The following is a 26,454-nucleotide window of genomic DNA, read 5'->3' on the forward strand; positions in this document are numbered from 1 at the left end:
CTGCTAAGCTTTATATCACATATTGTAGTGTTATTGGTAATAACTGAATTCGCAACATTGCATATAAAAACCAACAAATATTGTTTAATTGTACACGGTGATTTACTGTTTCATTGGCTATTACACACCGTGGTCCTGTTTGTTGCAGTGGTGAAAATGGCAACGTCTGTGTCAGAGATTATTAGGAAAGGGATTGAGAATAAAACCGCTGATATTGTAATTCCCCTGTGTAGATCTACGGTGTCGCCTCACGTGGAATACTTGCAACAGTTCTGGTCACCGTATCTCCAAAAGGACCACTGCAGAGCTGGAAAAAGTGCAGAGGAGGGCGACTGAGACGATGAGGGGGGTCGGAGCCCCTTCCCTAGGAGAAAAGTCTGAAGTTTGCTGGGAATTTGCAGTTGGGGGGGGGGATGAGACTGATAAGGGGAGGAAGTGACAGAGATTTTTAAAATTATGCATGGGGAGAGAAAGCGGGGAAAGCTTTTTCTCCTTTCCCCATAATTCTAGAACTTGGGGGGCACTGAATGACGCTGAGGGGTAACAAGTTCAGGACAGACAGAAGGCAATGTTCCTTCACTGAAGGAGTGATTCCAGCGTGAGATGCACGGCTACTCAAGGGAGGGCGGCCACAGGCAAGGCGCACAGACCCTTCAGAGAGGTGTTAGATCTGCGCCGGGTCTCTCCTGAGGAGCTGCGGGCTCTCTGGACTGCGGGGCGCTGGGACCGCGGTGGGGGAGACCTGGCAAGCATGTCAACGGGGAGCCCAGCGAGAACAGGGCAGGGTTGCCAAAAGATTTCAGCAGAGGAGGGGGAAAGTTTGCATGCCCCCCCCAAGAGCAGTGTTCCCTCTAAGCCGAGTGAGTGTGAGCCAGCTCACCGTTTTCCAGCCTCAGGCTCACACATTTGTTCTCTTCGCTCAGGAAGGAGGGCTCCAGAGCAAACTAATTGATGCAGCTGCCAAATGGCTCGCTCACAACCAGTGTTCCCTCTAAGCCGAGTCAGTGTGAGCCAGCTCACCATTTTCCAGCCTCTGGCTCACCCATTTTTGCCTTGGCTCAGGAAGGAGGGCTCCGGAGCAAACTAATATACGCAGCAGCCAAATGGCTCGGCTCACCACTTCATTTTTTTTCTTTTTAAACTTTTTATTATCAGTACTTTTGGGTCTTAAAATGGAAGAAGTGAAACAAAAAAGTGGAAAGAAATAAGTGGGAGTTATATAAAATTATGGTTTTAGACGGGATGGCTGTAATAGCATTGGGATGGAGGAATAGGCACAAATGGACAATGGAAAATTGGAATAATTATGTCTTTGAATGCGTACAATTAGATATATTCGCACAGATAATTACTGAAGAGACATGGGAGGAGAAATGTCAAAAGATTACAAACAAATGGGTGGGATATAAGGAATGGGTGGAAAGGGGGGAAGCCAATCCAAATATCCAAATACGAATGAAGAATCTGTGCACATGGTTAAAAATATGAAAATACTACAAGGAGGGAGGGCGGAGGGAGGGGGATAAAATGATGGTATAATGATTTAATGTAATGTATATAAGCTTCAATAAAAAAAATTAAAACAAAAAAAACGGAAGAAGTGACTATGACAAAGAGAACATTGATATGGCACTTGACTACAACAGCTAGAATGACTTGCCCCCAGTGTTGGCTCACCACTTCCATGCCGGGAGCTCACAAAGTAGAATCTTTGCTGGCAAGGCTCCACAGCTCGGAGGGAGCGTTGTGGTGGCCAAGAGATATAAAGGGGCGGCGGCGGCGGCGGCGGGAGCGGGCGTGGTGTGCCGCGATGCAGAGCGAGGCTCGGAGCCGGTGCGGGATGAGCGGGGCCGGGGGCGAGGCGGAGGCGGAGGGGGCGATCACGCTGGAGGAGCTGGAGAGCCTGGGCGAGGCGCCCGCCGAGGGGACCCGGGAGCCGGAGGGGGACGACGAGGGGATGGCGGAGGAGCGGCGGCTGCTCGGCTTCTGGCAGCGGGTGGGCCGGGGCCACCGCGTGGACGTCCCGCCCGGTGAGTGGAGGGGGAGAGAGAGAAGCCGCGGGGTCGGTTGTCCGGCGGGCTCCCTGTTGGGGAACCAGGCGCCGCTCCCCGGGCGCCAAGCAGCGGCAGAGCTCCCTCCAACCCACCGCCCCGCCCCCTCCCGGCCAGTGTTCCCTCTAAGCGGTGGAGTCCGGTGAGCAAAAATCCTACTTTGGGAGCTGCGGGCGTTACAGTTCTGAGCGAGCCATTTGGCTGCTGCATTACATCAGTGTGCTCTGGAGCCCCATCCCTTCCTGAGCGGAGGCAGAAATCTGTGAGCCAGAGACTAAGAAACTGTCAGCTGGCTCACACTCACTCAGTTTAGAGGGAACACTGATGATTCCCGGCTTGAAAGGTGCTCCGGGACTGCCCTCCAGTAGGGGGGGGGGTACAAGAAAAGGCGTGTGTGCTGTGAATTAACTATTTTAGGCTGCCAAGAAGGAAAAGTGCCTGGAATAATCACCCCCCCCCAAAAAAAAACGTGCCAAGGGCGGTGGCAGGGCTGACCCACAACCTCGGAGAGCAGGGGGGCCGGGGAGAGGGCCTTGGGGCACCAGCAGCACCCCCCGCCCCTGCTGCCTACTAGGGAGTAACTGGAGCCAAGGAGTGGCACCTGATTGGGGAGGGGGTGAGCAGACTGATGGCCAGGAGGGGGGTGGGGGTGGCAGCTGCTGGACAAAGAGGTCCCAAGAGGCAGGGTCCTGATTCCTGATTCCTGGCAGACCCAACAGGGCAGCATTGGCAGTGGCGGAGGGGGGCATTGAATGCCCAAATGAAACTGGGACTAGAGATGTCAAGTTTCCTGAGACTTTAGAAGCCCTGTGTGTGTGTGAGTTTTGAGGAAGGGGATCTAGACAACACTTACTTCGCTATCAGTCTAAATGTACTTCCTGCTTTAACAACAAATCGATTATGACTGTACCGTATTAAAAAAAACAACCCTGCACCAATTTGCATTATTTATGGAACATAAATGCTTTCGTTTTATAGAAGCGGAATTGCAAATATATACCCAAATTTCTTAAAGACTAACAAACTTTGCAGCAGGGTATATGAGCTTCCATGAGTCACTGCTCATGTCTTCGGTGACTCATGAAAGCTCCTACCCTGCAACAAGTTTTGTTAGTCTTTAAGGTGCGACTGGACTCTCACTTTTTTCCACTGATATAAACAAACACATCTACTCATCTTGATCTATACCCAAACTTGACAGAATGCTGCAAACTGCTAAATTTCACCCATATATTAGTTTTTGCCACCTAAGAGGTAGGGGGGAAACATTAATATTAGGAACTTTTCAAGTAAAAGAAAATGCATTTGGTCAGAAACATTCCCACCCCAGCATATTTGGAGAGCAAATTAAGCTTTACTACAGTGACAACACTGACAATAAAATACTGTCAAATTGATTAAGGGATATTAATGGTTGACAAAATTATTCACATGTAAACATAGCCGAGAAAATATGCTGTGTATGTCTACAATATTCACAGGCATGATCTAACGTTGTAGAGTATTTTTACTCTATAGGGTATCTATAGAGTATGGATTTACTATAGAGTATCTTCATTGATGAAGGTTAGAGCAGAAAGTGCCAAAAGTAGGATTACACCTGAACATCGAGAAGGTAAAAGTAATGACTGAGGAACTGCACAACTTTAAGGCTGACAATGAAGAAATTGAAATTGTTTCCTTGGTTCGATCATCAACCCACCAAGAAATCAGGAGACTGAGAAGGGCAGCCATGAACGACCTAGAAAAGATTCTTGAATCACAGAGTTGGAAGGGGCCATGTAAGGATGTGCTGCTGGCAGCCAAGATAATTCATATCACACTATTCCCCATTACTATGTATGGGTGCAAAAGTTGGACAATGAAGAAAACTGACAGGAAGAACTTTGATCCATTGGAAATACGGTGTTGGAAGAGAGTTCTATGGATGGAGGAGAGTTCTATGGATACCACAGACTGCCAGAAAGACAAATAAGTGCGTTCTGGATGAAATCAAGCCTGAACTCTCCCTGGAAGCCAAAATTACCAGACTGAAGCTATCTTACTTTGGTCATATTATGAGAAAGCAAGACTCAAAGACAGTCATGTGAGGAGAAGCTGAAGGCGGTAAGGAGACGGACCCAACATGAGAATGATGGACTCAATCAAGGAAGCCACCAGGGCCCTCAGTTTGCAAGGCTGTGAATGATAGGACATTTGGAGATAATTAATTCAGAGGGTCACCATAAGTCAGAAGTGATTGGATGGCCCTTTGCACACACGCAGAGCACCTTACATAAAACTTGCCATGCTGTACATTTGGAATGAGCAAAACCTTTTTGTTAAAGCATTTCATTCACTCTCAAAGGGGGGGGGGGGTCACAGGAGTTACTGCAGGAGTCTACATCAGATGCACTGTAAAATCCTCTTCCACATTTCAAAGATGATGGATACCCCAGCTTTCCTAGGATGAGGGGGCTCCCCCCGGGATAAGACTGCAAAGCGCAAGTCCATTCCAAAAGGCAAGACCATCCGCACAACGGACCCACGAAAACTAGCTGACTTCAGCGTACTTGAGACCAATGCTCCCTCTAAGCTGTGGACTCTTGTGAGCAAAAATTCTACTTTGTGAGCTCCAGGCATGAAAGTTGTGAGCGAGCGATTTGGCTACTGCGTAAATTACTTTGTTCTGGAGCCAGCCTTCCTGAGCTAAGACAAAAACGTGTGAGACGGAGGCTAAAAAACTGTGAGCTCGCTCACACTAGCTCAGCTTAGAGGGAACACTGCTTGCGACTGAAGCAGTTGCAAACGTCATGTGTGTCGTCGAGTCGCAACCAACTCGGGGATCCCATGACAATTCACCTCATGGGTTTTCCAGAGAAATGATCAGTGGTATGGGGGAGGGGAGAGACACACACACATGTATGAACACATCCACCTTGAGATCCGGTGGTAGGAAGTGCCACCGAGTTACAGCCAACTTACAGTGACCCCTTGTAGGGGCCCCAATGGCTCATTCAGTCCAACACTCCATCACACAGTGGCCAAAAATACCAGGTGTCCTCAGGAGGTCCAGCAGTGGGGCCAGGACACTAGACGTCCTCCCACTGTTGCCTGCCCAAGAACACAGAGCATCCCTTGCCCCAGTTGACTCCAATTGACTACCCAAATTTGTTGTCTTTGGCGGCAGCTGCTGCCTATGTTGGTTTCATTCTCTCTCACTCCTCTTCCCCACTGTATTTTTTTTAAATTGCCATTAGAACATAAGAACTTAAGAGAAGCCAATGTCGGATCAGGCCAATGGCCCATCTAGTCCAACACTGTCACACAGTGGCCAAAAATACCAGGTGCCATCAGGAGGTCCAGCAGTGGGGCCACGACACTGGAAGCCCTCCCACTGCTGCCCCCCTCAAGCACCAAGAAGACAGAGCATCCCTTGCCCCAGACCGAGAGTTCCGGTCTATACCTTGTGGGTAAGAGCCACCGATGGACCTCTGCTCCATATGTTTCTACAATTCCCTCTTGAAGCCGTCCATGTTTGTAGCTGCCACCACCTCCTGTGGCAGTGAATTCCATGTGTTCATCACTCTTTGGGTGAAGAAGGACTTCCTTTTATGCGTTCTAACCCGACTGTTCAGCAATTTCACGGAGTGCCCTCGAGTTCTTGTATTCTTCTCTCCCACACTTGGGCTTTCTCTGTGTTAGCTCCGCCTCCTGCAGCAGCCATTTTACGGCTGGCTTCATGTCCTGCGGCGTTTTGTGGTTGCGCCCACCGCCCTGTGTCAGAATTCCAGTGGCACCCACAGGTTCAGAAAGGTTGAGGGGCCCTGCGTCGTAGGGTTTCCAAGGTGAGGGAGGAACAGAGGTGGGTTTCCATTGCCTGCCTCTGCAGAGAGCCCCTCGCCTTCCTTGGTGGCCTCTCAACAAATGCTCCCTCTAAGCTGTGGAGTCTTGGGAGCAAAAATACCACTTTGAGAGCTCCTGGCATTAAAGTGGTGAGCGAGCGATTTGGCTACTGCATAAATTAGTTTCCTCTGGAGCCATCTTTCCTGAGCGAAGACAAAAATGTGTGAGCCGGAGGCTAAGAAACTGAGCTAACTCACACAAACTCAGCCCAGAGGGAACGCTGCTCCCAACCAAGTACTAACCAGGGCTGGCCCTCCTTAGCTTCTGAGATCGCGCTATCCTGGGCCACCTAGGTCAGAGTAAAGTGGGTTATAGCTTACATAGTAAGTGTGTGAGCCCTTAAGGTGCCGCAAAATTCTTGTTGTTTTGGCTGCACAAAACGCTTACAGATGCCTGTCTGGAATTTCTGAGCATAAACATCACCTGGAGCTCTTGCAGAGGTGTTCCGGGGTTTAGGCCCCCTTGATATTCCAAACTCATTCCTTCAAAAAAACAAGACTGGGTTTACCCGGTTTAATCTTCTAACTTCAGAACAGAAGAGGAATAGATTTAATTACGCCTATGTGCAACTGTCCCGTGAGGGTGCAGCGATTAATTAGACCTTAAGGCAGGGGTGTCGAACTCATTTGTTACGAGGGCAGGATCTGACATAAATGAGACCTTGTTGGGCCGGGCCATGTGTGCCATAAAATGTAATGCCAGGTAGTGGAGATATAAACATAAAGGACACACACACAAAGGTTTGGGTTGTTTTTTTTACTTAAAATGCAAGCATGCTTAAAACATTAGCACTCTTGCAATATTTTGCTTACTTAACAGTGTCTGACAACTGACACCTCTTGCTCTGAATTATTGCGTCAAAATGTTTGTTCTGTTGCAATCTTGAGTATGCTGTTCAGGTGTGTGTCTCTGTAAGCTGCAAATCTGCGATGATGTAGCAGCAGCAGAACTGGAAGAAGAAGCAGAAGACCGCTGGTTCCACTGTGGGCCTGATAGAAGCCCTCCGGGGGCCTCATCCGGCCCCCGGGCCACATGTTTGACACCCCTGCCTTAAGGTCTCAAGGGGATAGTGGTAAAATCTCGTTTGTACTTCTCAGCTCTGGCCAAGGCATCTGGAAGGAACCCCAGAGGAACTGCAGGATGATGTGTGCATCCAACGTCAGTGAATTAACCATCTTATTCTATCACAACGCCACCTTCCAGTGGCAGGTTTATTATAACCAGTGCCTTATTTCCCACTCAGAATTCAGCTGGAAGGAGGACTGCCTGTCTGACCACACCAGAGAATCTTGCTTGACTTGCTTTTAGCACCCTCCTCCCTTGCCCCCTCCCCACACCAGAGAAGAGATTAAAGAGAACAGCACCGATCTTCAAGCGATCTGTAGTGGCCCAGAGCTCAACAGGCAGTCCAGTTTTTTAAAAAGTCTTCCTCAGCCATCCACACTGCACAATTCTACAGTTCTCTCCAGGCGTGCTCGGGGTGGTCTCGCTTAAGTCTCACTGACTTAAATTGCATTTACATCAACTTTTAATGGACTGTGGTCAAAAATCTTTTCTCGCTTACACAAACCAGGTGTGTTTATGCCTGTGATATTTTAACCGTTTCATAGTCGTCTTACAGATATGGCACAACCAATCCAGCAGCTGACGAGAAATAACCATTCTCAGGAGAGAGAGAGCGTGCCGTTTACTGTGATGAGCCGTAAAGAAAAGGTAATTTCTTCCTTAAAAATGCACTTCCAAGTCGCTGATTTTCAAACAAACTAAATGAGTAGCAGCGGAGAACGAGGAGAGTTTTTAAAGGCAGAGGCACCCGTCACAGCTTTGCTTCTGCCCCTAAACAAAGTTATTCTAGCCGAGTTCTGTGACCAGCTTAACCTAAAAATCTAACGTCATTGCCTTTATTCCTACTGTGGATTAAATAGAGAAATGTGGCTTGCACTGGACATGTACAACATGGACGTGTAGACAAGTGTGTCAGGGTACGGGTAGGAGGTGTGGAAGTAGCTCAGAGGCAGCTGTTTCAAGATTTTAGAGGGGGGAAAGCAGAAGGCTCCCACTCCTCCTGACTGCATTTTTAATTTCTGCAGATGTTTGAGGGAAAGCTTTAGGAATGCAGCCACGTTCAAAAACATCCCACCAATCAACAGCATTCGCAGAATATTCACCCTTGCAGTTGCACGCACCTTGGTTATGGATATACAAGACTAGAGCGTAAGGTGCCATTGAGGTGGGTGGGACAGTGTTTGCGTTGCCAGAGGAGGGGAGGGCGATGTCTGCCCATTTCCCCCCTCCCAGTGAGGGTCCGTTGAACCCGTGCAGCCGAGCTTTGATGGGTCCCGTGGGATGCCGTGAGGGTGGCCTGTTTCACCAACATCACTCTGCTAGTTTGGATCCAACCCACAGTCTACCTGTGGCGCCTTGAGGAGCCTGTGCTGGGCAGAGCTATGGCTGGGTTGGGAAATACCTGGAGATTTTGAGGGTGGAACCTGGAGAAGGCAGGGTTTGGGGAGGGGAGGGACCTCAGCCACAGAGTCCGTAAGAACATAAGAGAAGCCAATGTTGGATCAGGCCAACGGCCCATCCAGTCCAACACTCTGGGTCACACAGTGGCCAAAAACACCAGGTGCCCCAGGAGGTCCAGCAGTGGGGCCAGGGCACCAGAAGCCCTCCCACTGTCACCCCCCCCCCCCCCCAAGCACCAAGAATAAAGAGCATCCCTTGCCCCAGCCTGAGAGTTCCTATCTATACCCTGTGGCTAAGAGCCACTGATGGACTTCTGCTCCATATGCTCATCTAATTCCCTCCTGAAGCTGTCCATGCTTATAGCTGCCGCCACCTCCTGTGGCAGTGAATTCCATGTCCACCTTTCCAATGATACACAACGATACACACAGACCATACAGGAGGCATGCGCAGATGCCGAACAGACGGGGGGGGGGGGGATTCATATACACAGTCTTCCGTGGCAGCTAGCTGACACAGCCATTTTCTCCAGGGGGACAGATCAATTGTAATAGTGGGAGATCTCCAGGTGCCAACTGTAGCTGTGGCCCCACCCACCAGTCTCAGCCTCCTTAATGTCGCGCAGCGCGTTTGAAGAAGTTGAACCAGCACCTCGGTCACACTTGCACTCACCGGCAGTCATTCCACTCACCAGAGGCTTTCCAATAGTCAACCACACGGAGACAGTCCAGTGGTTACTATATACTGGAAATTTATTTACAATATATACAGCTCGCCAACAAACTGCTCCGCCAGACGCCATCCATCATCCAAGAGAGAACGTACAGAGATACACATCTACATATATACATTGGTCAGCCAATCAGATCAGTGTGACTTGGCTTGCCTCTGCCAAGTCCAACCCGGCAGAATCCAGTGCAGCTGCCAGCTGTCAGATAGATTCTTATGATCATGGTGCTGAAGCTTTACACACCGACACTTAAATGCAGCCCCCGAGCCCCCAGCAGTGCAGTCAACAGCCAGAAGATCGGCTGTGGAATGGGCGTGGGCTGTCACCCAAAAGTAACATCTGGAACTGGTTATAGAAATTTCCCTATGGCAAGAGACCTGGTCTTCGGAGCCCAAAGGCCAGGTCTACTACCCATTATTTAGAGTGCCCCTCAGTGGGTCTTTGGTGCATTTGTCCTTTCCGTTTCAAAGGGCTGTTATTTTCAATGGAAGTAGACCTGGCCTCCCCACTGAAAATCATGTCCCTTTAAAGCTTCAAGGAGCACTCCCTCCTCCCTAGCTGCCCTCACCTCTCCAACAGGATTCCCAATTCTGATATTATTGGGTATCTTATCGGGTCATCGGCAGTGCTCCCTCTAAGCTGTGGGACAGTCTGCCTCGGGAGGTGGTGGAGGCTCCTTCACTGGACGTTTCCAAGCAGAGGCTGGACGACCCTCTTTCGGGTATGTTGTAGAGCTACCTTTCAGCCACACTACCACAGAGTACAGGGGGTCGGACTAGATGACCTGCAAGGTCCCTTCCAACTCTCACATTCTATGATCCTTGTGAGCAAAAACTCTACTTTGTGAGCTACTGGCATTAAAGCTGTCAGCGAGCGATTTGGCTGCTGGATAGATCAGTCTGCTCTGGAGCCCTCCTTCCTGAGCGAAGACAAAAATCTGTGAGCTCAAGGCTAAAAGACTCTGAGCTAGCTCACACTAACTCAGCTTAGAGGGAACACTAGTCCTTGGGATCCCACAGCACCCCCATCCTAGCTGAAGTATTTTACAGTTGTATTTTCTTGAGTGTGACGGAGAAAGTTATTGTAACACTACTGAATTCATTACCACTGGACAACTTTGAAGGCAAAAGAGAAGGCTGGGCATGTAGGTCTTTCCTCGTCAACAGACTGAGGTCCGCATCTCAGACTCTGCAGTATTCTCTGATTTAGACTGAAACCAGGCTATTGCCCAACTAGTCGCACGTGGAATTGCGGGACAGTAGCTTGAATGGTATTGAATGCTGCCTAGCCATACAAATTTCAAGGGGCTTTTTTTGTTGTTTAAAAAAAATGCAGCTTGGCAAAGTGCTCTATGAGAAACGGCATTACGGGAAGGGCAAGTGGGCCTGCGTCAAAGCGAAAGAACCGCAGTACGAACAGAGCGTGTGCCTCGGATTCATGAAGCTCATGAGATACATTTGTGAGCAGAATTCTGCAGGTAACAACCTTGGGTTTGTTTGTTTTTTTAAAAAAATGTTATTGCACATTCATTACTACGGCTGAAAGAGATGTATACCCATCAGTTCTAAATGTACCTTTTTTTCTAAAATAATGGAAGTAACCCTAAGCCCCTATACTCCTGCTTTATTTTGGTGCCTTATCCTCCAGAGATCTGTCTGGTGCAGTGGTTAAGTGCGCGGACTCTAATCTGGGAGAACCGGGTTTGATTCCCCCACTCCTCCATATGCAGCTGCTGGTGTGACCTTGAGTCAGTCACAAGTTCTTTCAGAGCTGTCCTTGAAAAAGAGCGAAAAAAAATCTGTCAGACCTCTCTCAGCCCCACTACCTCACGGGGTGCCTGTTGTGGGGAGGGGAAGGGAAAGGAGTTTGTAAGCCGCTCTGAGACTCCTTTGGGTAGTGAAGGGTGGGGTATAAATCCAATCTCCTCTTCTTCAGAAGAGCAAGGGGCAGATTCTGTTCCCCAAGCCACTGAGGAAGGGTTTAAAAATGCTAGATTTTTACTTGATTGGTATCCATTCAGTATCAATAGTAACAAATGAGTTGAGCAAGCCTATGAAATTCCATTAAAGGTTGGTTTATTAACACCACAAACAGCTAATCCGCGACAGCAGGATATCCACTAACGACAGCCTGTTTCCCTTAGGGCTGTACCTGGGGATGACTGTTCCTGTTGTGACCGTAATTCATACCGGTGAATCCACGTCAGATATCACCAACCTCGTGACAGTGGCATACTACCTCCCTGGTGAACTGCAAGACCAGCCCCCGGAGCCCTGTGACCCTGACATCGTCATTGAAGAATGGCCTCCGGCCGTGGTTTACGCCAGGTAACGAGATCAGAGGCCTCCAGGAAACTTGAAGGCTAGGGCTAGTTGCTTGGAAGCAGGACCATCGCAGCCCAGTAAACTGGGGGTCCCCAACATGCTGCCTGCCAACACCTTTCCTGGCGCCAAAGGGGATGGAGCGAGGTGGGGCTTTTGCCTACATGGCTTCTGATAGGCCGTCAGAGATTTGATTGACTTTGCAGATTTCTAAAAACCATTACTTTGGCAGCCGCTGCTACCACGGCGTGAGGATCTTCACTGCGTGACTGAAGAAGCTAGGGCACCCATTTTGTGGCTAGCTCCGCCTCCTGCAGCAGCCATTTTGTGGCTGGGCCCACCACACTGTCAGAAGGCCAAAGGTGCCCGCAGGTCGGGGACCCCTGCTGTATATACTGCTTTCCTCTTAACATTATGAAGAGTGTTGAGGAATTCAAAACACAGCCTTCCACCTGAATATCTCATTTGCTATATTCACTTTTGTTGCGTGTCTGAGCATTTAACAATGAAGAAATAAAGATGATAAAGAGATAGGTTGGCTTCAGAAACAAACTTGAGATGTGGCCAATGTCTAGCAAAACCTCAGTTGTCACTGCAGAGATCTCAAAACAATTTCCACTGCATGGATGCAAAGTTTCTAGCAAAAAAAGGTCTTCATGTACCCTGCTACCAAAAACAAAACGAAAAAACCCAACCTGCATATGATGGATTTTGCTGCTGCAAGGTTACCCCTTAAACGAGGTAGCGAATAATTATTATCACCGTTTATGGTGATCCACATTAATTTTTGCCACCAGTCAGATTAGACAAAAAGTGTATGATGCAGCTGGGCCCCGGAAAGATCTAGCGAGATTAGTCTCTCCTCCGACCTTCAGCTGTCCATCTGTAAAATGGGAATGTCTTACAACACAAGCCTAAGCAGAGCCATGAAGTCAGTAGGCTTAGAAGGAAGGAGCTCTTAGAGGGAAGGAGATAGATCAAGATGGGTAGCTGTGAAAGTCTGTATGTGGCAGTAGGAAATAGCAAGAGCAGTATAGTACTTAAGAACATAAGAGAAGCCAATGTTGGATCAGGCCAGTGGCCCTTCCAGTCCAACACTCTGAGTCACACAGTGGCCAAAAATACCAGGGGCCCTCAGGAGGTCCAGCAGTGGGCCAGGACACTAGAAACCCCCTCCCACTGTTGCCCCCCCCCCAAGCACCAAGAAGACAGAGCATCCCCTGCCCCAGACCGAGAGTTCCTATCTATGTTGTTGTTCAGTCGCACAGTCGAGTCCGACTCTTCGCGACCCCATGGGCAAGATCTCGCCAGGCCCTCCTGTTTTCCGCCATCCTCTGAAGTCCTGTCTATACCTTGTGGCTCATAGCCACTCTCAGGCTGGGGCAAGGGATGCTTATCTAATTCCCTCTTGAAGCCGTCCATGCCTGTAGCCGCCACCACCTCCTGTGGCAGTGAGTTCCATGTGTTAATCACACTTTGGGTGAAGAAGGACTTCCTTTTATCTGTTCTAACCAGACTGCTCAGCAATCTCATTGAGTGCCCACGAGTTCTTGTATTGTGAGAAAGGGAGAAAAGTATTTCTTTCTCAACCTGCTCTATCCCATGCATAATCTTCTAAACCTCAATCATACCCCTCAGCAATGTTCCCTCTAAGCTGTGGAGTCCTGTGAGCAAAACTTCTACTTTGTGAGATACTGGCATTAAAGTTGTGAGCGAGCAATCTGGCTATTGCATAAATCAGTTTGCTCTGGGGCCATCCCTCCTGAGTGAAGGCAAAAATCTGAGCTGGAGGCTAAAAAACTGAGCTAGCTCACACCAACTCAGCTTAGAGGAAACACTGCCCCTCAGGCGTCATTCCTCCAAGCTAAAGAGCCCCAAGCGCTTTAACCTTTCTTCATAGGAGAAGTGTTTCAAATTAAAGACTAACAGCATTTAGTTAACAACATTTGTGGCAGGGCGTGAGTTTTCATGAGTCACTGCTGGACTCACATTCTAGCTCCGTCTGAAGAAGTGAGCAGCGACTCACGAAAGCTCCTCCCCTGCCACAGATTTTGTTAGTCTTTAAGATGCTCCTGGACTCTGGCTCTTTTCTACCATTCTTGCAATTACTGAAATAACACTATTTGTCATAATGCTGACTCTTCGGACGCTGTAAGTCTAAAGCGAGATATGTTGACAGGGGCTTCAGAGGAGTCACCGATGAAGATTCGATTGCAAGAGAAATAAATCTGCTGGCAGAACTTCTGGAAAGTCCTGATCTGTACTTGCAAGACACTTTCGTTGTTGCAGTATACACCAATCCAGCGGCCGCTAATCGACAGAATGAAATGTGGTTTCTGGAGAGACCGTAACTGGCCGCCTATGAGCTGTGAAGGCGCGTGAGTTGTCTACTGACCCACTGAAGAAGTGCAACTGGGACCACACTAGGCCAGCTGAAAGGACCGGGTTTGACACAGCCACTAACCTGAAAAGCGAGTGACTTAAGAATGCATGGGTATAATATCCCGCAAGAAGGGAAGCCTGAGGTACTTATTGCCTGCTAACAGAAACCATTTCTTCAAGTTGCTGCTGAAGTTCTGTAGAAGTGTTTGAAGATTCCTAGCACTTTTCTCCACAGGAGACAAAGCAAAAATGGGACACACCAGAGGGAGGGAGGGAGGAGCTGTGGCAGAGCGGTGGAGCGTCCGCCAGGCACACAGACGGTCCCAAACTCAACCTCTGGCATCTCCACTCCAAGGACCTCTGGTTGCGTGGGTTGGGAGAAACCAAAGCTGTTGGCTTTTTGGCCCCACGTTAAAGGAGGAGGGTGAGGAGATTGGATTTATACCCCATGGCCCTTCACTACCCAAAGGTGTCTCAGAGCGGCTTACAGACTCCTTTTCCTCCCCCTCCCCACAACAGACACCCTGTGAGGCAGGCGGGGCTGAGAGAGCTCTGAGAGAACTGCCCTTGAGAGAACAGCTCTGAGAGAACTGTGACTGGCCCAGGGTCATGCCAGCAGCTGCACGTGCAAGAGGAGTGGGGAATCAAAGCCGGTTCTCCCAGATCAGAGTCCGCCCACTGAACCACGACACTGGACTTTAGGCCAAGGGTCTCCAGTGTGGTGCCTGGGGGTGCCGCGGCACGCGCGGACACCTCCCCTGGTGCTTGCCAAGGGTTTGTAGAAAGTGGGTGAGGTCAGAGGGGTCTTTTGCCCGGCAGGACGCCTGCTTAGCTGGCGGAGAGCTGACTGGCTGTGCACCGCAGCACAAAGACCTTCGCTGCATGGCTGAAGAGATGCACACAGGCAAGAAAACATTTTAAATTATGGGTTCATTTTCAAAGGCATCCTCTTAAACAGAGCTTCTGCCTAAAATGTGTGTGTGTGTGTGTTTGTGTGCACCCATGCCTGGAAGCCATGGCAATCTCTGGCGACTCCTACTGGGGCACCGAGGACATTCAGAGAGGTGGCTTTGACAGCCTGCCTCCGCCTCCCGGCCCTGGTCTCCCTTGGAGGTCTCCCATCCAGATACTTGCCAGGGTCGGCCCTGCTTCGCTTCCGAGAGCGGGCTTGCCTGGGCTATCCCGGCCGGGGCCCGCCTGAAATGTTGAAGAGCTACGGTGAAGAGTTATGCACACCCTGACTCCCCGTGGCTCGGCAGCTGGCACCGCCTCTTTCGGCAGGCATTGTGTGGTTGTGCCCCCAGCACCCTATATCAGGATTCCAAAGGTGCTCTCAGGCTGGGACCTCCGCTTTAAGGTGGTGTTTCTTTCCCTATCTGTAATGTTCAGGGGTCATTTCCTGCAGGAGCGCACAGGAGGGAAGCTCCGGCAGTAAAGAGCCCAGGGGGCGGGCACATGCAACAAGCCCCACCCCCTGCTCCCAGCAGCCCTCAGTCAGAGCAAGGAGCAGCCAGGTAAGTTGCAGAGCCCCCACCCCACCCTCCTGGTCCAAAACAGTCCAGTGGCACCTTTAAGACCAAGTTTTATTCAGGTTCAAGCTCTCCCTCCTCTGCGAGGGCAGATCTGCACATTCTCCCCCCCCCCATAGCTAGCAATCCAAAACAGTCCAGTGGAGCCTGCTTAAGCAGTGGGTGTTTCCTTCTGACACACTTCCGGTGACGTCAGGGGGTGCGGCCTATGCAAATAGGTTATGCTAATGAGCTCCTGCACCTCTTTTTCTATGACATGACCCCTGGTGATGTTAATTGTAGCTTAACTGTTCCAACTGTTGCTGCCCATATATTTCAACCTTGGTCACTGTTTACGGCTTTCGATGTCGATGCCTTTATGTGTTTGATAAAGTGTGTTTCTTTGCTCGGATTATATTGCTATTTTTAGTATGCTCATTTTATTGTATTTTGATGTTTAACGGTTTACTGCAAACCACCCTGAGAACTAGTTTTCTGGTTGAGGAGCAAGAGGGAAATGTTCAAAATAAAACAGTTTTCCAAATGACTGTTCTACGAACGTGGTTCTAATGCGCCAGACTGTCCACAGCTCCTGAGCATGCGCCCTATTATAAACACCCACAGACCGGCTTCATTTTCCCAGATTCCTCTCATCCCATAAATTCCGAGAGGGCAGAGGATCCCTTCCGGGATCATTCCTGGCTACTTGAATCCTTTCGGGGCTCAGTTCTTTGAGCCATTTTGTTAAGAGGCTTATTGTCGTTCCCACAGTTATGAAGGAGTTTATGGGAATGTGTAAGAGGATTAGGAGATATGGCGAACTCCAAGAAGGCAGATCATAAGAACATAAGAGATGCCAATGTTGGATCAGGCCAAAGGCCCATCCCGTCCAACACTCTGTATCACACAGTGGCCAATCAATACCAGGTGCCATCAGGAGGTCCACCAGTGGGGCCAGGACACTAGAAGCCCTCCCACTGTTGCCCCCCCCAGGCACAAAGAAAACAGAGTATCACTTGCCCCAGAGCCCCTATCTATACCTTGTGGCTAATAGCCACTGATGGACGTCTGCTCCATAGGCTTATCCAATTCCCTTTTGAAGCCGTCCATGCTTGTAGCTGCCACCACTTCCTGTGGCAGTGAATTCCACATGTTCATCACTCTTTGGGTGAAGAAGGACTTCCTCTTATCCGTTCTAACCCGATCGCTCAGCAATTTCATGGAGTGCCCACGAGGTCTCATATTGTGAGAAAGGGAGAAAAGTACCTCTTTCTCTACCTGCTCTTTCCCATGCATAATCTTATAAACCTCAATCATGTCACCCCTCAGTCGTCGTTTCTCCAAGCTAAAGATCCAGACGGGCAGCCATGTTAGTCTGTCTGTAGCAGTAGCAAAGAGCAGAAGTCCAGAAGCATCTTGAAGACTAACAGAACTGGGGGCAGGGGAGGAGCTCTCGTGAGTCACTTCTCACTTCTTCAGATACAGCTAGGATGTGAGTTCCTCTGTCCTCGTATCGTGCAAAGTGGAGCAAATTCGGGTGCCAAATGACAATAGCAAGCAAATGACAACAGCAGGTGTGACTGGATTAGGTGCAATAGGCAGAGGGGTAGTGGGAGTGGAGAAATCGGCGCTGATGATGAGACACAAAACCTAGGTGTCAGTTCTGTCCGAATTGAAACTTAGATTTCCTGTCTCATTAGAGCTACAGACTGAAGCCAGGCCAAGTGAGTATGCTACAGCTGCTGCTTTCAAACAGTTTGTAATACGGCATACAAAAAAAGTCCACATTAAATTAAGCATTAGTATTGGAGAAGAGCGAATGTTATCCCTATCTTTAAGAAAGGGAAGAAGGAGGACCTGGGAAATTACAGGCCAGTGAGTCTGACTTCTGTTGCTGGGAAGATATTAGAGCAGATTTTAAAGGGATCAGTCTGTAAGCACCTGAAGGACCACTTAGTGATCCGGGGAAATCAGCATGGTTTTGTCCCCAACAGATCTTGTCAGACCAACCTGGTTTCCTTCTTTGATCGTGTGACGAGCTTACTGGATCGTGGGAACTCTGTTGATGTGATGTACCCGGATTTCAGTAAAGCTTTTGATAAGGTTCCCCATGGCATTCTGATGGGCAAACTGGAAGACTGTGGGCTGGACTATAGGACAGTTCGGTGGAGAGGGAACTGGTTGGAGGACTGCACCCAAAGAGGGGTGGTCAATGGCGTTTCATCAGATTGGAGGGAGGTGTCCAGCGGGGTGCCGCAGGGCTCGGTTTTGGGCCCGGTACTTTTCAATATGTTTATCAATGATCTGAATGAAGGGGTAGAAGGGCTACTCATTAAATTTGCTGATGATACCAAATTGGAAGTAGCAAACACCCAAGAAGGTAGAGTTAAAATTCAACAAGACCTGAATACTCTGGAGAAGTGGGCAGTTGCAAACAGGATGCAATTCAACAAAGATAAATGCACAGTCTTACATCTGGGCCACAACAATGTCAAGCACAAATACTGGATGGGGGATACGTTTCCGGGGAGTGGTGTGTGCGAAAGAGATCTTGGGGTAAGGGTGGACTGTAAACTGAATATGAGCAGTCAAGTGTGATCCGGTGGCAAAAAGGCAAATTCAGTCTTGGGTTGTATCAAAAGGGCCATAGCATCAAAATCGCAGGTCACGGCCCCTCTGTAGACTGCCTGGGTCAGGCCGCACCTGGAGTCCTGTGTGCAGTTCTGGAGGCCTCACTTCAAAAAGGATGTGGGCAAAATCGAGAGGGTGCAGAAGAGAGCGATGAGGATGATCAGGGGTCTGGAGACTGAGCCCTACGAGGAAAGGCTAAGGGCCCTGGGAAGGTTTCGTTTGGAGAAGAAGAGATTGAGGGGGGGACAGGATTGCTCTCTTGAAGTATTTGAAAGGCTGTCCTTTGGAGGAGGGCAAGGAGCTGTTCCAGTTGGCAGCAGAGGAGAGGACCCAAAGTAACGGGTTTAAATGAAATGCAGGAAGGTATCGGCTGGATATTAGGAGAACTTTTTCACGGTCAGAGTGGTTCAAAGGTGCAATCAGCTGCCTGGGGAGGTGGTGAGCTCCCCTTCACTGACAGCTTTCAAGAAGAGGCTGGACGAATATTTGTCAGAGATGCTTTAGGCTGGTCCTGTATTGGGTAGGGGGGTTGGACTAGATGGTCTGTATGGCCCCTTCCAACTCTAGGATTCAAGAAAGGAAAGGAAAGGAAAGGAAAGGAAAGGAAAGGAAAGGAAAGGAAAGGAAAGGAAAGGAAAGGAAAGGAAGGCTTCTAGTTGAACAAATTTTGAGTCCAGTGCCACCTCTAAGCCCAACTGAGGTTTATTCCAGATATGAGCTTTTGTGTACTTTGAGTACCAGAAAGAATATTTGCCAAACACCTCTATTTCTGAAGAGGACAGTTCGTGATTTTACACAGACCTCCTGTCTCACGACTGCCCAGTTCCACGACCATCCTTGCTCTTGAAATCTGACCTGGCCTCTCTCTACAAGGGGCCCTACGTTTTGCAGCTGACCACAGTTTACTTGTTTCGTAAATGGATCACCTCGTAGAAGAAAAAGAGATTGGATTTATACCCCGCCCTTCACTACCCAAAGGAGTCTCAGAGGAGTCTCAGAGGAGCTTACAAACTCCTTACCACAAACACCCTGTGAGGGCACCAAGGGAAGGGGGCCACCACCGAGTCGTTCGCCCTACCTATCATGCCCTTAACTCTTTCATTGCCACACTTGGCAGCTATTGGTGTCTGGCCTGGAAGAAAACTTAATTTTTAATCTCTTATTTCACCTTCAGTCTTAATGTCTGGTCAGTTAAGCAATGAAAAGGCTGAGGGGCACCATTGTTGGGCTGTGCTGAAGGCATCACATGGCTTAAATCCGCCCTGCCCAAGTAGCACGCTGTGAAATGTGGGGGAACGTCAATGTCCATATCATTGGAAGGTGCAGACCGCAGACCTTGCAGAAGGAAAGCAGATATGCCTGCAGGACAGATGCAAAACGTTGAGAGGAAAACGAGGAGAGAGATGCTTCCACCCTACTTTGTTCCTCTATGTTTCTGAGGCTGCCCTGACCAACACACACTCGCTTGCCACAGCCATTGCGCACACCCTGCACTCACTCGTGTGCCCCCTCGAAGCCACAGCTCAAACAACCTTGCCAGGGCACAGAATGTAAGGCTCTTGGGAGTGCCAGACAGGGGCACAAGAGAGCCCTTCCATAGAATCATAGAATGTTAGAGTTGGAAGGGACCTTGCAGGTCATCTAGTCCAACCCCCTGCACTCTGCAGGAGCACAGCCGAAAGATAGTCCTACATACCTACAACATACCCGGAAGATGGTCGTCCAGCCTCCGCTTGGAAACGTCCAGCGAAGGAGCATCCACCACCTCCTGAGGCAGTCTGTTCCACTGCTCAACCACTCTTACAATTAGGAAGTTTCTCCTGGTATTTAGCCGGTATCGACTCCCTTGTAATTCCCACCCAGTAGATCTAGTCTTGCGATCCGGAGCAAGAGAGAATAGATCTGCTCCATCTCCTACATGACAGCCCTTCAGATATTTGAAGAGTTCAATCATGTCCCTTCTAACCCTTCTTTTTCCCAGGCTAAACAGACCCAACTCTTTCAGCCTTTCCTCGTAATAAGACTTGGATTCCAACCCTCTCACCATCCTAGTTGCCCTCTTCTGGACACGCTCGAGCTTGTCAACATCCTTCCTAAAATGTGGTGCCCAAAACTGGACACAGTACACAGAGCCCTTTGTCCTTCTAGTGCTCAGAGTCAAATTTTCACCATGAGTTTCCCGCAGCCGCTGCCTCCTCTGATCAACAAGAATACGTTCACACACAGGATGGTAGTTGAAAAGCAATGAAATTGTTTTGAAGGAGGAGAGAAAGGCAGAGTATAAAATAAATTCTGCCCCCATCATATAGAATGACTGTCAGAATCTTAGCTGCTTAGGAACGATGCACCGTCAATATGTACATCCAAGGACCCCCCACAAAAGCTGCCACGTCAAGGAGAAGTGCTAAATGGCTTGGATTGGACCATGCAGCAAAGGATGGCAGCAGCTCTAGTCGCACTCCCCCTCCTGCAAACAGCAGCCTTCCATTAGGACATGCAGTGCCCAGTTGTTAGTCTACAGCACCGGTTACCTGGAATGCCAACATGTCATAAGAACATCAGAAGAGCCCTGCTGGATCAGACCAATAGACCATCTAGTCCAGCGTCCGGTCTCAGACAATGGCCAACTAGTTCCTTTGGAGGGCCAACAACAGGGCAGAGAGGCCAAGGCCTTCCCCTGATAAGCACATCAGAACTGCCCTGCTGGATCAGACCAGGGGTCCATCTAGTCCAGCATCCTGTCTCACACAAGAGTGGCCAACCAGTTCCTCTGGAGGGCCAACAACAGGGCAGAGAGGCCGAGGCCTTCATAAGAACATCAGAAGAGCCCTGCTGGATCAGACCAATAGACCATCTAGTCCAGCGTCCTGTCTCACTCAGTGGCCAACCATTCTTCCAGAGGGCCAACAAGAGAGCATAGAGGCTGAGGCCTTTCCCTGATGTTGCCTGCTGGCTCTGGGATTCAGAGGTTTAGTGCCTCTGAATGTGGAGGTTTCCCTCAGCCACCATGGCTAGTAGCCATTGATAGACTTCTCTAATCCCCTTTTAAAGCTGTTTATTGCTGTGGCCATCACTACATCCTCCGGCAGCAAGTTCACATTGTAAAGTAGTCAAATGGCAGTTCGCCTCCACCCAGGGTCAGAAGTCCCAAGTTCCTTTGCACAACCATTCACACTGCTGTAATGACGCTTGACGGTGTTCCCACATTACAGATCTCCAAAGCAGAATGCTCATCACAGAAAAAGAAGGGAAGACTTTACAGACCAATTTATTAAAGCACAGACTCCCACGGGGTAGATAACTGAAGTGAATTCTCAACCAGCAGTAACGTAGGGACAGAGAACCTGTTCACTGTACCTGATGAACTGCACTCTAGCACACAGCTTATGCTTCAATCGGTCCTTCACACTTTAAGGGACCAACTTCTGTTTTTCTGCTGCTTTCAAAACAGAGAACTTTGTTCCACTCCAAACGTACCTCTTCACAAAATTCAAAACAAACCGCAAAACAAAGCCACAGTTGCAAAAGTAAACTTGAGCTTTTATTGCCCAAGCTGGATAAGAAGAGCTTCTTCAACAAGATGATAAACGCAGGGATTCACGCAAAAGGTCCAACCCTCTGTCTGGTTTTTCCGCCATTGTTACACACTGCTCCCCACCCCACCCCCATCGCCATCCTCTCTCGCATGGAGCCATCTGGCCAACTCACCTGGATGTAAGCAGCCCGCATTTCAGACAGTTCTTCCCCAAGGGGAACCACACATTTTTCAACCAGTCGTTCATAGGAATAAGGCTGAATTTCAGGGGAATCTTCAGAACAGAGTTCAATGTGTGAAATCAACAGATTGGAAATCACTTGCTGCACAGCCTATGAAGACACGACAAGGCAGTTAACCATCGACTTGCAGTTCTTAAAGGCAATCTTAGCACACTAAAAACCAGACACTCTCAAAAGCTTATTCACCCCCCCAAAAAAAAATATTTTTGGGGTTGGTCTCTAAGGCAGTACTGGACTTGAATCTTTCAATCTGTAATGTGTATGTTTAGAATAACTATTAGATTGCTGATTTTATATCTGCACCTCTGCCTCAAGGTCTGCAAGGTGGCTTACATTCAATTTTTATTAAAGCTAATGTTAAAGAAACACACTCCTAACTACCCCATTACGTTCCGCAGTGGTCCCAGGGAGGAATTGGCTGCACAATGCAGATGGATGAGGAGGAGGAGGCAAAAGCAGAACCTCCTGAATTACATCCGTGCTGCTGTAGGCAGCTCATGGATGGAAACCGAATGAAACAGAAACAAGACGGGGGGAAAGGCAGCTACTGAACTGAGACAGAGGCCAAGAGAGGCCCCTGCAGCAAAGGGGTTCCCTGCATCACAGGGGTTCCCTGCTTACCTTCGTGTCGCTTCCCGGGGTGGCACTCAGAGCCAGGATACGGAACTGCTGGGTGTATTTGCACAATTCCTTCACAACCTAAAGGGTGGGGAAATCACGTGCTTCATCACCAAATGTGGTTGCATTTTTCCCCTTCAAAGTTCTAATTCAAGACACAAACCGGCAAGGCTATTGCTACACTAATATATAAGCAGTTCAGATCTTGCTTTATTAGATCATTCAGGACCCTGATAGAAACTGGGTGAAACATGAATGAGAACGCACAGGATGCCAAGCTATGAACAATAACAGGCATATGTGAATAACTAAATCAAAAGTGCTTAAAAAGCATGAAGCTGACTTTATGTAGCCCAATATTATCATAAACTCCCCATAGCCTGAATGAGAGCTTTCTCTCGCTCCTGCTACTCAAAGACCTTTCAGCGGAAGATACCAAAGGCTGCAGCAGGCACCTCGTTCAGGAAAGTAATTTAAACGCTGGACTTCCACTGAGGAGAGTTGGGGCCATACCCACACACAGCCACAGGGAGCCAGTTTGGTGTAGTGGCTAAGTGCGCGGACTCTAATCTGGGAGAACCGGGTTTGATCCCCCACTCCTCCACTTGCACCTGGCTGGATGACCTTGGGCAAGCCGTAGTTCTGACAAGAGCTGTCCTTGAAAAAGAGCAGTTTCTGCCAGAGCTCTCTCAGCCTCACCTACCTCACAGGGTGTCTGTTGTGGGGAGGGGAAGGGGAAGGAGTTTGTAAGCCGCTCTGAGACACCTTTGGGTAGTGAAGGGCGGGGTATAAATCCAATCTATTATTATTATTATTATTGTGACCTTGGATCAGTCAACAACCCTCAGCCTACCCTACAGTATAGCGATACTGTAAGGAGAGAACGGGAGGGATCACATACACAGAATCATAGAGCTGGATGGGACCTCCAGGGTCATCTAGTCTAACCCACTGGACAATGCAGGAAACTCACAAATACCTCCCCCACCACACACCCCCGGTGACCCCCTGCTCCATGCCCAGAAGATGACAAAAAAATCTCCAGGATCCCTGGTCAAACTGGCCTGGATAAAACTGCTTCCTGACCCCAAAGTGGCCATCAGCATTTCCCTGGGCGTGTAAGAAAGGGCCACAAGAACTAAGCACTGAGGCAACCCTTCCTGCCCTCCCTCTCATGACCTGCCTAAGTTCACAGAACTTACATCATCCTAGAGCACAGGTAAGATAACATTCATATAATTGTGCACTTCACCATTGAGCTGTGAGCTCTTCAAAGACCCTCAAAGGAGGCAATAAGAAACATCAGGAAAACAGACTGATCCTGACCAAGTTCAAGAATACATAAGCTGTTCACAGAAGTTCCCCGAATGCAGTCTTGCGTGACACGGTCAACTTCACATATTACTTTTATAAGATCAGTACCAGCCAGCTTTCCACCTGGCACTCGTGAGACTCACAGAGCCACCTAGTGGTGCACAACGGACACCCAGCATATTTCTCTTGCTATTTCCTTTCTTATTCTAGAGATGTGATTATGGAGCTGAAGTCGAAACAGAAGGGTGTCAACAAGCAAATTCAATGTAGAGTTGGTGTGATTGCAGTAGGCCCACTTAATGGATTCCCGATAGTCCCAAATCTGTCAGGTTTTGTCACTTATAACAGCTTCCGCACAATGTGACTGTCATGTAAACACCTGCAAGGCTCGGGGGGGGGGGGGGGAGCTCCAGAACAGCCATCCACTGAAGCACTGAGCAGGCTGAAATCGACACATTTCACCACAGGCCCAAAATGCCTCCTGGACATTTTGCTTCAAATAAATCACTGAGCCAGCGTGGTGTAGTGGTCAAGAGTGGCGACCTCTAATCTGGAGCACTGGGTTTGATTCCCCACTCTTCCCCCACATGAACTTTAATGTTTGAATGGGTTTTAAATTGTATATTATATTTTTTAACTGTACTAAAGTATTGATGTTTTATTAGCAAGTTTTTCTCTTGCCATGTAAGCTGCCCTGAGCCCCATGGGGAAGGGCAGGGTATAAATTTAATAATAAATAAATAAACATGAAGCCTGCTGCTGGGTGACCTTGAGCCGGTCCCAGTTCTCTTGGAACTCTTTCAGCCCCACCTACCTCATAAGGTGCCTTGTTGCAAGAAGAGGAAGGGAAAGCAATTGTAATGCTGCCGCTTCTTTTTAAAATCATGACTTAAATAAATCAAGAACTTGAGAGAGAAAAAGACCTCTTCAACAAGACAGAGACACAGCATTAAGTTCTGCACAGTTCATAGTACCTGGCAATAGGCATGATTTCCAAGTGCTTTATGGGCCTCATCGATAACCAGACACTTGACTTCCGCTGCAGGGCACATTCCACGGGAAAGATCATTAACCATTATTTGAGGGGTAAGGAAGAAGACCCTCCTGTTCTGCCAGAGCTCTTTCCGATCGGCAACTTGGGTACCTCCTAGAACATAAACAACCATCAGTGCAGGCCTCCAAAAGTAACCGTTGAGATAAAATTATTGCTTTAAACACTCAGCTGTCCCTCTGTATCTAACCAAACATCATGTCCTAGCTAAAAACAGTATCCTGAAATAGATGGCAAAACATGACCAGTCATGTAGTTACAACTTGCATTATCCGTTTAAGGGTAGAAAGACACAGATGTTGGAGGCCAGAGAATTTTGGATGCAGTTCCAACAACCATCAGTGGAGTCAAGTTACAACAAAGTTACAAGTTACAACAACAAAGTTACAATTTAACTGCAGCCTAAGACCCCTCAGAAATAATTTGTTTCAGTAAACTCCTATCTTACCAAAGCAGTCACTGTGAGTGAACAAAGCCTTGAAGTGGACCAGTGCAACCGCTATGAGAAACCACATAAAACTGCCTCATACTGAATCAGACCCTTGGTCCATCGAAGTCTGTATTGTCTACTCAGAGTGGTAGCGGCTCTCCAGGATCTCAGAAAGAGGACTTTCCCATCACCTACTGCCTGGTCCTTTTAACTGGAGATGCTGCCGGGGATTGAACCTGGGACCTTCTGCCTGCCAAGCAGAGGCTCTTCCACTGAGCCATGGCTCCTCCCCACTTTTATGGGCGTATCTGAAGCTGCTTATACTGAAGCAGACCCTTGGCCCATCAAGGTCAGTATTGTCAACCCAGCCTGACAGCAGCAGCTCCCCAAGGTCTCGGGCTGAGGTCTTTCCCATCACCTCCTGCCTGGTTCTTTTAAACTGGAGATGCTGGGGAATGAACCTGGGACCTCTAAGATGAGTTAGTGTGACCCAGCTCACCGTTTTTTAGCCCCCGGCTCACACATTTTGGTCTCAGCTCAGGAAGGAGGGCTCCAGAGCAAACTAATTTATGCAGTATAGCCAAATTGCTCTGGCTCACAACACTAATGCCCATAGCTCACAAAGTAGAATCTTTGCTCACAAGACTCCACGGCTTAGAGGGAGCATTGCTCCAGAGGAAACGAATTGACGCAGCAGCCAAATCGCTCCGGCTCACAACTCTAATGCCCGGAGCTCACAGAGCAGAATTTTTGCTCACAAGATTCCATGGCTTAGAGGGAGCATTGCTCCAGAGGAAACAAATTAATGCAGCAGCCAAATCGCTGGCTCACAAAGTGGAATCTTTGCTCACAAGACTCCACGGCTTAGAGGGGGAGCCCTGCACCCAACCGGCTCACACACAACCAGGCTGACAGGTGCATGACTGGGTGTATCTGGACCCGCAGAGAGAGAGGGGGGGGGTCCGGGGCCACGCACCGGTCATCTGGGCCATGGCGCGGCGGGGCAGGCGGAGGAGGCGGGCGCAGGCGTCGCGCTGCTGGGCGACGAGGGGCTTGGTGGGCGCCAGGAAGACGGCGCGGCCGGCGGGGAACCAGCGGTAGAAGTTGTGGAGGACGACGGCGGCCACCAGCGTCTTGCCCAGGCCGGTGGGCAGGCAGAGGAGCGTGTTGGCCTCCAGCGCCGCCCGCGCCGCCCGCACCTGGTAGCCCCGCTCCTCCAGACCGCCGCCCGACCCCGCCGCCGGGAACAGCCACAGGCCGCCCGCCGGGCCGCCCACGAACCCGCCCGCC

General features: G+C 49.2%; 2 protein-coding genes across 2 annotated transcripts in view; one reads left to right on the plus strand and one right to left on the minus strand.

The window, feature by feature from the left end:
- Positions 1–26,454, minus strand: part of FANCM (Fanconi anemia complementation group M) — an 86,573-nt gene that overhangs the window by 59,942 nt on the left and 177 nt on the right. The window contains exons 2-5 of the mRNA XM_015426651.1: positions 26,141–26,378; positions 24,658–24,830; positions 22,373–22,450; positions 21,683–21,841 (exon numbers count right to left, since the gene is read on the minus strand). Of these exons, the coding sequence (XP_015282137.1) occupies positions 21,683–21,841; positions 22,373–22,450; positions 24,658–24,830; positions 26,141–26,378 (648 nt within the window). The remainder of the gene's footprint in view (positions 1–21,682; positions 21,842–22,372; positions 22,451–24,657; positions 24,831–26,140; positions 26,379–26,454) is intronic.
- LOC107123411 (heme-binding protein 1-like) lies at positions 1,952–13,804 on the plus strand. Its single transcript, XM_015426658.1, has 5 exons — positions 1,952–2,030; positions 7,558–7,649; positions 10,468–10,609; positions 11,276–11,459; positions 13,633–13,804. Exons 1-5 carry the CDS (start codon positions 1,958–1,960, stop codon positions 13,802–13,804), a joined length of 663 nt encoding a protein of 220 aa, XP_015282144.1. The 5' UTR covers positions 1,952–1,957.

This window comes from Gekko japonicus, unplaced genomic scaffold (genome assembly GCF_001447785.1).
Source record: "Gekko japonicus isolate JY-2015 unplaced genomic scaffold, Gekko_japonicus_V1.1 scaffold2117, whole genome shotgun sequence".
NCBI lineage: Eukaryota > Metazoa > Chordata > Lepidosauria > Squamata > Gekkonidae > Gekko > Gekko japonicus.

Excerpts from the sequence above, each read along its gene's own strand:
- LOC107123411 (XM_015426658.1), top strand. The coding sequence starts at position 1,958 with ATGGCGGAGGAGCGGCGGCTGCTCGGCTTCTGGCAGCGGGTGGGCCGG. Across the intron at positions 7,650-10,467 it reads TGATGAGCCGTAAAGAAAAG|CTTGGCAAAGTGCTCTATGA; the intron begins GTAATTTCTTCC and ends AAAAAAATGCAG. Across the intron at positions 10,610-11,275 it reads TTGTGAGCAGAATTCTGCAG|GGCTGTACCTGGGGATGACT; the intron begins GTAACAACCTTG and ends TGTTTCCCTTAG.